At 51.6% G+C, this 13,210-nt stretch overlaps 4 protein-coding genes across 4 annotated transcripts; all 4 read right to left on the bottom strand.

Annotated features, from left to right (window-relative positions):
• Nucleotides 1-3,992: 3,992 nt before the first annotated feature.
• N7482_002221 (cold-shock protein) lies at nt 3,993-4,211 on the bottom strand (the record flags this gene model as incomplete). The annotated part of the gene is made up of 1 exon (XM_056684346.1): nt 3,993-4,211. One exon carries the CDS (start codon nt 4,209-4,211, stop codon nt 3,993-3,995), a length of 219 nt encoding a protein of 72 aa, XP_056547952.1.
• A 1,526-nt stretch (nt 4,212-5,737) lies between these two features.
• Nucleotides 5,738-8,546, bottom strand: N7482_002220 (ribonucleotide-diphosphate reductase subunit RNR1; the record flags this gene model as incomplete). Its single annotated transcript, XM_056684345.1, has 3 exons — nt 5,738-8,167; nt 8,236-8,393; nt 8,528-8,546. 3 exons carry the CDS (start codon nt 8,544-8,546, stop codon nt 5,738-5,740), a joined length of 2,607 nt encoding a protein of 868 aa, XP_056547951.1.
• A 794-nt stretch (nt 8,547-9,340) lies between these two features.
• On the bottom strand, nt 9,341-10,062 carry N7482_002219 (putative GPI anchored cell wall protein; the record flags this gene model as incomplete). Its single annotated transcript, XM_056684344.1, has 3 exons — nt 9,341-9,612; nt 9,718-9,866; nt 9,965-10,062. 3 exons carry the CDS (start codon nt 10,060-10,062, stop codon nt 9,341-9,343), a joined length of 519 nt encoding a protein of 172 aa, XP_056547950.1.
• A 1,530-nt stretch (nt 10,063-11,592) lies between these two features.
• N7482_002218 (kinase-related protein) lies at nt 11,593-12,464 on the bottom strand (the record flags this gene model as incomplete). The annotated part of the gene is made up of 2 exons (XM_056684343.1): nt 11,593-12,278; nt 12,425-12,464. The coding sequence occupies 2 exons, from the start codon at nt 12,462-12,464 to the stop codon at nt 11,593-11,595; spliced, it is 726 nt and encodes a 241-aa protein (XP_056547949.1).
• Between the last annotated feature and the right edge of the window lie 746 nt (nt 12,465-13,210).

Here is a 13,210-nt window from a genome sequence, read left to right as displayed (position 1 = left end):
GTACCTGGCGGGAAACCCTATCCCGCTCCACCGTGAAGGCAAAACTCCTCAACTTCTTGGAACCTGCCATTTCCGGGGAGGTCGAGCAAAAGTACAGAACCTTTACCGAAAATTCTGCGCCCACATCGCTCTCTCTGCCTTGCGGATTTCAATCTACGGTATGCGATGTCGAAATCTATCCGTCGCCTTGCAAACCGCGTCCCTGCGCGACACGTCCACATGCAGTCCTCCCAACGGGCGTCGGGCGGGTCCCCGCCCGTGCCATTGGCAGTGCGATGAGACAAGGTGATATTCAACAGCGCAGCTGGCATCTCACTGGGCCAGGGCCTGGGCCTGTTGGCGCAGATACGACGGCCCTAGGGTGAGCAGTTACGGGGCAGTATGCGGAATACATCTGCGCTGTATCCAGCGTTGCCCTACTCGCTTGTGAAGTTGATTGATCGGGGTCTTCTGCCACCGTTCCGGTCCACCCGAGGCCTGTTCGAATTTGCCTTTTCACCGAGCCGATGTTTTGCGCTGTGGGGACTGGCTTAAGAGCCAGTCGGGTTGGTGGGTTAAGGGTGGCGATCATCCTCGATGAAACGTCCCAGGAGGAATACAGCGCACCATTCTTGACTGGTCGGATATGTGGTGTGTCCGTCCTTGTCAGTGCGTACATGAGTAAGCGACCGGAGGTTCTGCTTCTAGTGGCTGCTTCCAGTGACTGCAGTCCATTGGGGGTGTCGACTCTGTCCATCCCAGTACGATAAAATAGATTCGCCGGCGCGAGGAGTCCCAAGCCCCTCCTCCTCCTCCTTTCGCCCTGGTGTTTCCATCCCAGATCGGTGGCTGGCAGATGAAACAATTCCGATCTCCAGCAGGCATAATCTAGACCGGACCGGGAGAGGGGCTGAAGGAGGCCCTGTCGCACCAATGGTTGCACAAGCCTGGTACGGGCCCATTCGGTATTCTGGTTAGCCTCCATTTTATTTCTCGGTCTTCCTGGCGCCCATACTGTCCAGTGGTGGGCGCTCCACTTCACCGACGATCACCCCGGAAGCAGAGCGAACGGCCACAATTTGGACGGTCGGCAATCAAAGGAACTGAGACTACTTCGGCTGTGGCATCGGAGCTGTGATCAATGCTGGGAAATATTGTGAGATGCGCGTATAGTATGAAGAGTGAGGGTCCCTGAGCGTACTCGGAGATAGACCATCCTTCGAATTCAACAGCCCAATAGGTATTGCTCAGATTGTGTCAAGTCCCTCATTCTCGACATCGGCGAGGCGCCTGTCAGAATGTGAGATCGCACCGACGGCCGGGTTCTTGCGGCGATGAAGGAATGCGCGCGTGGCAGGGCTGACATTCCCCGCCGTTCGTTTCCAGTGGCCTTGTCTGCGCGACTGTCCTCAAACACGCTAGCTCCACACCAGCTACGGAGGTATACTTGTACAAAGGAACAACTCGCGCTACACTCGACGTTTCCTGCCTTTCACTCTACTATGCCTGCCTGGAAACGGCACAATTTGAGACCTCGAGTCGGACAAAGCAAATCTGATTTCAGTTTCATGTTTCTCCAATAAAACATAGCCTCCAGCGAAAAACCTCACCCTTAACAGCAAGGGGTATCCCCCCCCCCCAACAGAAACAGTATCCATCCCGAACCTCCACCGCTGCAAAGGGCAATTCCGAAGAAATAGCGAAAAAGAACCAAAAAGGTGGATGACCGCGTGGCGAATCACAAGTCACTAAGAACCCAGGAGAGAAGCGCCGTTGTCGGCATCCCACAACCAACCCCCCTATACCGGCCAACCTGCCCCACGAGAAGGACTGAAGTTTGGGTACTTAGTATGTGGCGTTATGAGGGTCATATTAAAGAAGGGAAGGAAAAGGTTCCCCCGCAACGCCGTCCTTCCATTTTTCCATGGAGTTTTTGCTGCGGGTTGCGTCATCGCCGGATATGGAAGTGGCATCCTGCGGGCCCGGGTGTTTGGCGTGGAGAGAGGTCGGCATGAACGAGTGGCCGGGGTATCAGGGATGTCCTTGAAAAGAAGAAGATTAAGAGTAGAGTGTTGCTGGTAAAAGTATGTGCTGGGGTGCGAGTAGGCAAGTAGACATAGTAGATATCAAGATAGATAAAGAAGTCCCATGGAGATAGCACAACTAATTAAACCAGAGATCAGCAAGATCATTGAAAGACACTGGCCCTATCGGAGCTGAAATTTACTTATCTGATAGCTGCCTATAAGCCACTGAATTGGCGATCTTTGGATGCTGTTCATCTTGAGGTCGTTTCTGGTCTGAACCGTTCGAGTTAGGCCCACTGCTTCCTAACGCCGCGCCAAGTGATCCCCAAAACAGTAATCTTTCAAGAAAGTGGATGCAGACGTACTCGAAAGAGAGGCTCGTTTGTACCATGTTTGCAGTGTCTCGGCGATACGTGGTACAGATCCCTGTAACCAAGTATAGACTTGATCTTGACTGTTCTGACTGAAATCCTTCCCCATGATGATACTATTGGAGGGGAAGGGACGAATTTTATCACAGCCAGGATGCACTAGGCTTATTTCGAGAGCTCATATTGACCTGGCTCTTTAGAAGAAACGTTCTGAAGCTTGCCCATCTAGGTCGTACAGCCTATTTCTGATTCACAGTTTTCTTCCTCTGTCTGCGCCTCCCTACTGAATTCAGGTCATGCGTTAGAACAGACTAGTGACCAAGAGCCTCTCTATTCTAGGCTCAGGCTACGCTGATATCTTTAAGGAAAGGGGTGGACTCACCGGTGAGCTTTCGCCTTCTAATTCTGACATTGTGTCGTGGAGTCTTCCTGTTTTGGGAAAGCTAAGGGGATCACACACAAATGGCTTTGCCCACCAGAAGTACCGATCGCACGGCTCGCTTGTCTTGCACACAGTGGCACATTTATCAGAAGTTTTCGTACGCCTAGAAGCGCCGGGGGCAGCAATACTGAGTAGCCATAGGCTAGACTGTCGCAGTCACAGCTCCTTCATTCCCGTCCACGGTCTTTCTTTTAGTATGGACGGGGCCACAGCCCACTCGATGTGTCAGGTAGTGACCGTCTTAATCACAGGGGAAGTCCCTCTGGACGGTGCGGCAAACGGAAGAGCGAAGAATCTTTATTACGCGCCCATAATATATGATGTGGCCTCAGCTCCTACTACGGCTGTTGCCTATTGGCCGTGAATCTCTGGGAGCTGGATCCTGGATGGCCCTCTCACCTTCGGAGCATGGCAACCATTTGAAAAAAATGATGAAGTAAAAATAATAGCTACTGCAGCATAGCAGTTATTTGACTGTGTCCTTATTTTACTTCGAGCGAGGGATAGAATGAGCTAAGTCAGTCGAGGGGAGAGGCTCATGTAGCCGCTTAAAAACTACGTTAGCATTCACAAGATTATTTCAGCCGCATACAGTTCCCCGCGACCAGTTCAAGGCACCATTCAATGGACACTTTCTATCAGGGGATAATAGTTCCAGGATAATTAACGAGTGGCATTGGTTGAGACTGAGGATCGTTATCCAGTTATCATTTGATCATTTGATCATCTGTGGACATCCAGCCATAAACCTTACGGTCCACGAGCCGTAGCAGTCTTTGCGTTATTATTAAGAATCATGTATGATTCAGCCAGATGGTACCTGCACTATTTAACTCCATGGAGCTTTAAATTGGGTTTACCAATCAGCTCTATGTAGTGGGGGTTCCTGCTGAACTTTCTGGCCGCTCCAGTCTTAGCTGCACTGCCTAACACTCGAAAGGTGTTGTGACAGGTCAAGGGCACCGGAAATACTGTATTCTCTTATTGCTTGTTCCGCGAAATCTATTGGACAAGGAGGAAAATAAAGTGTCTGGAAAAGGTTGACAATGGCTTGTGTGAAAAGCGTGGAGATCCTTCTCCTGGTTGATTCATTAATTGATGCATTAAATGATAACAAAAAAGACCATGACATGCTTCTGATGTTCATGGTCCATTACATGTAGACCTGCAGAATCACTCTTCAGTTTCAACCCGAACCTTCTCCGCCTGGAGGCCCTTTTGCCCCTGGACGATCTCAAAGGAGACCTTCTGTCCATCCTTGAGAGACTTGAAGCCGTGGCTCTCAATCGCGCGGAAGTGCACGAACAGATCGGCGCCGCTCTCGGGGGTGATGAAGCCGTAACCCTTCTCGTCGTTCCACCACTTAACGGTTCCAACCTCGCGTTCAGACATTGTGATTGGTAGAACTACAGAGGCTTAGGTCAGATGGTTGTAATTTCAAGAGAAAATGGTAAAGCTTACATTTTCAGATATATTTGATATATTCTAGATGAATCCTCGGATGTTTCCGAAGGGCGAGATCAAAACTGGTTTAGGAAAGTGTAATTTCTGGATATTCGCGTTATTTATATATTTTCGGAATTTTTTAACTTTTTGTGAAAATTCTGATTTCCCCCACTCTGACGTGGCTGTAATTTATTGCGGTGCGCACTTTCGATTGCGTGCATAAACAGGCATAGACGTGTATACACTCTAGTGGGGTAAAGATGCCCAAGAGGTGGCAACTATGCTTTTTTCAATTGGACGAAATGGATATATGGTATATACTGTATACTCTGACGTGGCAGCGATTCGTAAAGTACATGGTGCTTCTTGGTGATAAAAGAAATGGATGGGGGTTTTCGACAATCTCTGCCAGGGCAGCGATACGCTGAGTTGACCATGCTTCTCGGTACTCGGTACTGGTAGGTACTCGGTACTGGTACTCTGTACTCCGTACACAGATCGACATGCTGCGACTAGCTCTGACGTGGCAAACCTTGGCAACCCTGGCCCACGACCCTGGGAAAAAAAGATTCAAATCATTTTCGATGACCATATAGTACATAAATCTGTATGCTCTTTGGGACCGTCCACTTTCGTGACTTCAATATTTCCTCTCCGTGTATCTGTGGGGAAAAAATGAAAATCCCGTCAGTACTTTCATCTTCAAAATAGCCGAGGGAATTAATGGCACCGTGTCAGGTAGGCTGCTGTGCGCTTGGTCACCCGCTTTCTATGACGTGCTCGGAATGGTTCGGTGGAGGATCTGGAGAATCCTTACCATGGGTTCATTGACGCAGGAGTTGAAAAATACGGAGCACACCACCTCGCTGATACAAGAGCTCAAGTTTCGCAAAATATATTGCTGCTATCGAATATTTGTTGCTGAATCATGTTCCAGTGATAAGGTTGCAATTCATACCGACTTTGTTAAATCAGACAAAGAGGTAATTTTAAAAGTTGGCGCCAAGACTTCGTTTGTGAGGTCATTCAATTACTTGTATTATATTTGGAATATTTCATAAGCGATCCTTTGGAATTGATATATGATCGTGAACACATCTCTCTACTTAGAAAGCCTCATGTCAAGCCGGTACATGTTACCTTGGGTGCTCCATCGCCGGGTGTGTCCTGAGTATGCTGCCTACGATGAAAAGATACTCGGCGACTACTTCGTGTGATACGAGTATTGCGATGACTGTCAAACATCATTCAACCAACTGACACAGGAATTACAAGAAAAAAGAGACCAAAAAATCGCCCAAGCTGACAACCAAACAAGGAAAACGGGGAAGAACCATCAATCTCATGATATAGATACATAAATCACACAATAACAGTGCGAACAGGATTTAGGGGCGAATGGGATAAAAGGGGAAGGGAGTATGGGGATCAAGAAAACATGATAATCGTGAAGAAATCCAGAAAAAAACACTTTAGCCCTGGCACATGATGCAAGCATCCTTGTTCTCAATGCTGCACTGGAGCACCTTGTCCGAGAAGATATCTTCTTCAGACTTGCCCTCAGTCTCGCCCTCAGCAGCCTCCTCAGACGCAGCCGCGCCGTTAGACTCAGTAGCCGTGGCAGCGGCAATAGGCTCGACCAGAGTGCGCGGGCTCTCTTGGCTGGGGCTGGCGTTGACAGCGGCGGTAGCCTCCTCAGAGCCGTTGGCGCGTGGCACAGCGGAATAGGCGGAGGAGGAGGCAGCGCCAACGGTGCGCTTCTTGTACGAAGGGTTGGTGCGGGCGACGTTGGTGTCCTCGACCTTGAGCTGCTCCTGGTCGACGGTGAACTGGATGGGGGCGGAGGCGGCCATGGTGCGGAGGTAGTACATGCCGGTTTTCAAGCCCATCTTCCAGCCGGCGAAGTGCATGGAGGTGATCTTGCCCATGGTGGGCTCCTTCATGTGGATGTTGAGCGACTGGGACTGGTCAATGAAGGCGCCGCGGTCGGCAGCCATCTGCAGAATGGAGCGCTGGGAGATCTCCCAGACGGTCTTGTAGAGGGCCTTGATGTCGGCGGGGATGTTGGGGATGTTCTGGACGGAGCCGCCGTCGGCGATAATGCGGTTCTTCATGTTGTCTGACCACAAGCCCAGGTCGACCAGATCCTTCAGCAGCCAGGGGTTGACGACCTGGAACTCACCAGCCAGGACACGGCGGGAGTAGATGTTCGAGGTGTAGGGCTCGAAGCACTCGTTGAAGCCCAGGATCTGGGAGGTACTGGCGGTAGGCATGGGGGCCACCAGCAGACTGTTGCGGACACCAGTCTCGGCGATCTTGGCCTTCAGAGCAGACCAGTCCCACAGGTCGGTAGGGGTGCGATCCCACATGTCATACTGCAGGATACCCTGCGACACGGGGGAGCCTGGGTAGGTCTCGTAGGGGCCGAGTTGCTTAGCCAGGTCCGAGGATGCAGTCAGAGCACCGTGGTAGATGGTCTCAAAGATTTGAGTGTTGAGCTGCTTGGCCTCCGGGGAGTCGAAGGGCAGACGCAGAGCGAGGAAAGCATCAGCGAGACCGTTGACACCCAGAGCAATGGGGCGGTGGCGGAAGTTGCTCTTCTTGGCCTCAGGAACGGGGTAGTAGTTGATGTCGATGATCTTGTTCAGGTTGCGAACCAGGACCTGGACGACCTCGTGCAGCTTGCCAAAGTCATACTCACCACGGGCAGCATCGACGTAGGTGGGGAGAGCAAGAGAAGCCAAGTTGCAGACAGCGACCTCATCGGGAGCGCTGTACTCAATGATCTCAGTGCACAGGTTGGAGCTGCGGATGGTACCGAGGTTTTTCTGGTTGCTCTTCTTGTTGCAAGCATCCTTGTACAGCATGAAGGGGTTGCCAGTCTCGGTCTGAGCCTCAAGGATGGCGTACCAGAGCTTCTGAGCTTTGATAGTCTTGCGACCACGGCCCTCCTTCTCGTAGCGCTCATACAGAGCATCGAACTCATCGCCGTAGACATCGGCCAGACCGGGAGCCTCGTTGGGGCAGAACAGGGTCCATTCACCGTTGGCCTCGACACGCTTCATGAAGAGATCAGGGGTCCATAGAGCATAGAAAAGATCCCGGGCACGGACTTCCTCCTTGCCATGGTTCTTGCGGAGATCGAGGAACTCGAAAACATCCGCGTGCCAGGGCTCCAGGTAGATCGCAAAAGCACCAGGACGCTTGTTGCCACCCTGGTCAACATAGCGGGCAGTGTTGTTGTAGACTCGGAGCATGGGAACGATACCGTTGGAGGAGCCGTTAGTTCCACCAATGTAGGAGCCAGTGGCACGGATACGGTGGACGTTTAGACCAATACCACCAGCAGTCTTGGAGATCATGGCACAGGTCTTCAGGGTATCATAGATACCCTCAATGCTGTCCTCCTTTATGTCAACGAGGAAGCAGGAGGCCAGCTGGGGCTGCGGGGTAGCAGCGTTGAACAGAGTGGGAGAAGCGTGAGTGAAATACTTCTGGGACATCAAGTGGTATGTCTCAACGGCCTTCTCAATGTCCTCACCGTGGATGCCCACAGCAACACGCATCAGCAGGTGCTGGGGACGCTCGGCAATACTGCCGTTGATCCGAAGGAGATATGAACGCTCCAGGGTCTTGAAGCCGAAATAGTTGTAGTTGAAATCACGGTCATAGACAATGGCAGAGTTAAGTTCTTCTGCATGCTTCATGACAATCTCGTAGTGCTCCTTGGAAATCATGGGAGCGGGCTTATTGTTCTTGGGGTTGACATAGTGGTAGAGGTCGGAGATGACCATCGAGAATTGCTTCTTGGTCTGCTTGTGAAGGTTGGAGACGGCGATACGAGCGGCCAGGATAGCGTAGTCGGGGTGTGTGACTGTCATGTATGCCGCAGTCTCCGCAGCCTGTTGTACATGCGTCGTTAGCCTTGGCTACTTGTAGCTCTAAAAGCGGTGGCAACATCTTCACTAACCAAGTTATCTAGCTCGATGGTGTTGACACCCTGGTACACACCAGAGATAACCTTTTGGGTGATAGCGGCAGCATCAACGTGCTCCGGATCGAGGCCATAACAGAGCCTCGACACACGGGCAGTGATCTTGTCGAACTGCACGCGTTCTTTGCGTCCGTCTGTGGGGTATTCGCGTCAGTAATCCACTTGACGTCGGTGGCGAGGCCATTTGCCATGCCCCCATGCATGGAAAACGTGTCTGCCCCGCGGCTAGTGCGTTGGAGCTTCAGCCTAAAGGGTCAATGAGGCTTACCTCGCTTGTAAACGAACATCTTCGAGAGTGGGAGGACAGGAGGTCGGTAAAAAGAGTAAAACAAGGGGGTATAGCGAATTAAGAGGAGTAGAGGATGAATGAGCCTTAAGGAGGAGGAAGGATGGGAGTGGGAAGAGGAGTTGGAAGGATAGGAGTTGAGGGCAGAGAAGTGGGATGGGAAGGAGAGAAGAGGATCGGAGGGGCGAGGATATTTGATGTCGCCGGGGCAGACGCGTTTTTGCTCGTGAATTTTCGCGTTTGGCCTGATTCGGCTCCCTTTGCTTACCGCGCTGAGTAATATTGCCTCGCGCTTGTCACGTGGGGACGCGACGGAGCACTTAAGAGGAGCCCGCATGGTATCGGCAACCCGGGCGCCGGGCGGCCGCCAGCATTCCGGTCTCAGACAACCCGATGTCACTCGGTCTACACGTCAGAGCATATCTATCAGCTGGGCTGGGTCAATTGGGGTCGACACGTCTATTATGAGTCACCGGCCCTCCTTACTTGCACGCCCGGGCAACAGAGATACAATCGACATGTACGTTCAATGAAGGGGGTCAAGGGATGGGTTAAGAATACATCATAGCAATCAAGTTTGCCTTTCTAGAATGACAGGCAGTGGAGCCTAGAAACACAAAAACATGTGCAATAACGCAAATTCGAACAAACCACCATTGTTCGAATCAGCTTCCCCCCCTTAAAACAAGATAAAGTGGGGATTGAAGAATATCAAACACAACTTTCAAGAAGCCAATTATCTATCAATACATCCGAAATCACATTGCGAATCTGTAGGTAGCATGGCTATTACTCTCACAGCAGCGCAGCGGCACCGACGAAGACAACAGCAGCGAAGGCAGTGCCGTGGAACTGGAGACCGGCAGCAGCGTTAGTAGTGGCAGTAGGAGCTGACGAGCTACCCGAAGCAGTGCTAGAGGCACCGCCGCTGGCGCTCGAGCCGCTAGAGGAGCCAGTAGAAGAGGCACTAGCAGAAGAGCCAGTGCCAGTAGCCGAGGAGCCAGAGGTCGCGGTAGCGGTAACGAAGCCGGAGGAGGTGTTGGTGGAGGTGGAGACGTTAGCGATTTCTGTAGGGAAGTTATCAGCTTAGGGTGACCTTCACAATGAACCAGCCGAGAATAACATCGGAAATTCCTCAGATTCGTCGCGGTGGTGGGTGCGGAGATCCTTACCGAGCTTGTGGCCGTTGGCAGTGCAGGTGTTGGCGAAGAACTTCAGGGCCGACTGGGTCTTGTCACCGCACTTGTCGGAGATCTGGGACTCGAGATTCTTCGCATCAGAGCCGCACAGGGTGGCCAGGTCGGCGGGGTTGGACGAGGCGCTTGGGGATGTTAGTGTTTCATGATCGCGATTGGAATGTGATCGAGGGCTGCGGCGATTGGATTCGCGCATGCGCTCGCGGTTTAGATCAGCACTTACCCGATGACCGACAGGAGACAGGCGGGGGTCTGGCCAGCGTAGACGATGTTCGCGAGGGCCACGAAGGCTAGGGCGAGAGTAGACTTGTTGAAGAACATGATGAGAAACGAAAGGGTTGACTGAAGTTGGAACGATGAAGACAAGATCGCACAGCGAATCTGGGAGAGATTGGTGGTAGTTGGTGGTGGTGGGCTTTAAGGACTGTGGAGATGCTAAAGAGCGACTGGGTTGCGACGTAAACGAGGGTGCGCAAAATAGAAGACAAAGAGTGACGAAGAGAAGATGAAGTCGGATCTCGAAGCGGCAGGACTCAGGGTGGGAAGACACAGGGTCTCAGCCTAAAGGGGATAGGGTGGGTTTGGGCCCCCGTTGCAGGTTTGCTGCGTCCAATTGGGACGCTGTAGTGGATGGGTCTGCGGTGGTGCTGGGCGTTTGGGGGCCGTATGGGTTTCTTTGGGAGGGTCGTGAGGAGCCTGGGGGTAGTACCTCTAGTATTGACACTGCGAGCAAAGGATACATTACCCTATCTTGTAATTAATTGTAAGTCTGTATGACATTACCCCATGTCCGAACCCTGATACGGACTAGCGTCAGGGACCGCGTCTCCCCCTGGGCAGTTGAAGCCACGCCAAATTGATACCAGCGAGTGCACGTGTAATGGTCCATTGTATCACCGCTTCACTCTTTTACTTACCTCATGGTTATATATCATGTTGTAGTGGAATGCAGGCTTTGGTATGGTGGGTAGAACAGGTCTTGTTAGTAGTGCCTGGCTGTCTCACTGCCTCCCGCCCCAGAAAGGGACTAGCCAAGCTAATGCACATCCTTATATTTAAACCCTGAAGAAATCGACCTGCAAGGACCATAGACAATAAGATATATACCAAAGCCCTCAGGAAGATCACTTGCTGGGTATGTGCCGGTTTCTGGCTCATGGGATACCGAGTACCAATATCAGTATTCCGGCATTCTGGCTTCATAGAAATTACCAAAGATACTCTGTGGTATGCAATACAATTTTAAGAACTGCAGAACTTGACAAGCCCTAACAAAAAGTGCAGGTATGTTGCAGATTTATGGCACTGGAGATTGTGTTGTAGGATGTAGGGCAAGATCAACCTTATATTCCTATGACCTACTCTAGTAGCCTGGAGAGAATGCTAGCTATTAGATGCTGCTAACATATACGATGACTTTTATTAAATCAAATGAGTGCAGAAACAGAATTCAAACAACTTACGTGGTATCTTTGTACGGCGTAACACCATCACGGGGGCAGCTCGGGGGAACACCATACATGGATCGAAAATCGGTAGATCAAGTCAAAGATTTCACTTTCTGGAGTCTCTTGGTTTATAATTAACTCTTCTTTAGAAAAGTCTCATCCTGTCAAGGTTACTGTGACCGTGGGCACTTGTCATCATACCCCCAGCACCATACTGTCTAGGCCTAGACGTCTAGATGCCATACTAAGGGAAAAACAATCAATTCGCTATAATCCCAGTTAAACTGCAGGGAAATGCAAAGCTATACTAGCTGCATCGAGCTCAATCAATGCAACTTCAGATTCTATGGACACCCAGGCACACTCCTTCCAATCCCCGATCACACACACTACGCCCCGAACCCTACAACCTCTCCCAAGCAGGATCATAAATACTTGATACAACCTCCTGCACCGGCAACCTAAGATCCACAATCTCCTTTCCATTAACCAAATCATTCTCCCTCGCCCTCTTATCCGCCTCATCGACATCTGCCGCAATCCCCGCCTTCACATGCCTCCTGATCAACCTCTTCCTCGCAACCTCAAAATTCACATCCACAAACCACAGCTCATCCATGAGCCCGGCCACCTGATCCCACGGCTCCTTATTTAAGCTGAGGTAATTGCCTTCGAAGAAAATCACTCGCACCGTTGGCGGAATGGCGATGTCGTCGTCGACGGGGTCCTTCACCGCGTGGTCGAAGCTGGGCGCGTAGATGGGCCCCATGTCCGGCGTGAGCGGTATCCGCAGCGCTTGCACCAGGCGCAGGAATTTGTGGCCATCAAAGGTGAAGGCTGCGCCGCGCCGGGCGAAGGCATGGGCTGGGTCGGGCATGGCGGCTAGCTGGGCGCGTGTGAGGTGGTAGCCGTCCATGGGGAGTGATATGGCGATAGGGGTGAAGGGAGGGTTCTGGTTTTGGTTCTCGGAGGCGTAAATTTGGTTGATACGTTTGGACATCATGCTGGCGAGCTCGGTCTTGCCGGAGCCTGGGATGCCGCTCACCGCGATCATAAGGCGGGCGTCATCGGGGGTTGAGCAGTACTTTGCTGGTGCAGAGGTGGGTTAGTATTGCAAGGTCTGTGGGAAGGATAATTGTCTTTTCTGGCATGGACGGTGGAATGGGATGGATCTGTGTGACAGATTCTCTACACCAGCGCCGAGAGCGGAGAGAGGGAGGAGACGGTCCACGTACCCCAGGTCTTCTTGACCAGGCGGACAACCTGCTCGTTCATAATAGCTGTGACTGGCGAACCGGCGACGCTAGACCGAGTTCCAGTCTTCGATTCGATACAAGACACTATGGGCGACTGCCTGCAGGCAGAGGCGGGACGTCCAGATGGGCTGTTCGTCGCGTGCGGCGGTGATACACGCTCTGGGTGTCGGATGCAGCAGCAATGACAGAAAAAACAACTGCAATTGGTAGCCGGCGTAAGCGCGAAGGCGTAGAATGCAACGAGGAGGAATTGCGGTCTATTCTCGAGTCGTCAGGGTGTTGGTCTAGGGGGAAGATGCTCCGAAATGCGTGCGCGATAACGGATTGGCGGGGCTTGCAATGACTGACTCCGGTGGGGACTGCAGTGCTCCGAGGCCCTTTAAATACGTCACAAACTGACCGGTTGGCCCACCGAGGCGAAGAATCACAGAACATGATGCAGAGAAAGCATTAACCAAGCATTAACCAGGGGGAAAATACAATTCGTAAATATTCGAGTGAGATGGGCTAGTGGCGTCTACAATTTACACTAGAGGGAAGCTTATCATAAATGCTGAAGATGACATCATTCGCCATGTCGTTGCGGGCGTGCCTTTTTATTGGACACAAGATAGCTAAGCCGCCATGAGTGGCTGATTAGATATAAATACACGTAGATGAAGACGTCAAGTTCAGTGACCTGGCCCCGGTCAACGAGAATGAGACAACAGACCGCAAACCAATGCAGCCTCGATAGGCCAATCGACCTCAAAAAGGGAGAAAAGT

This window comes from Penicillium canariense (genome assembly GCF_028826845.1).
Source record: "Penicillium canariense strain IBT 26290 chromosome Unknown utg000001l_segment0_segment0, whole genome shotgun sequence".
NCBI classification, from domain to species: Eukaryota; Fungi; Ascomycota; class Eurotiomycetes; order Eurotiales; family Aspergillaceae; genus Penicillium; species Penicillium canariense.
This window is presented reverse-complemented; position numbering and strand designations above follow the sequence as displayed.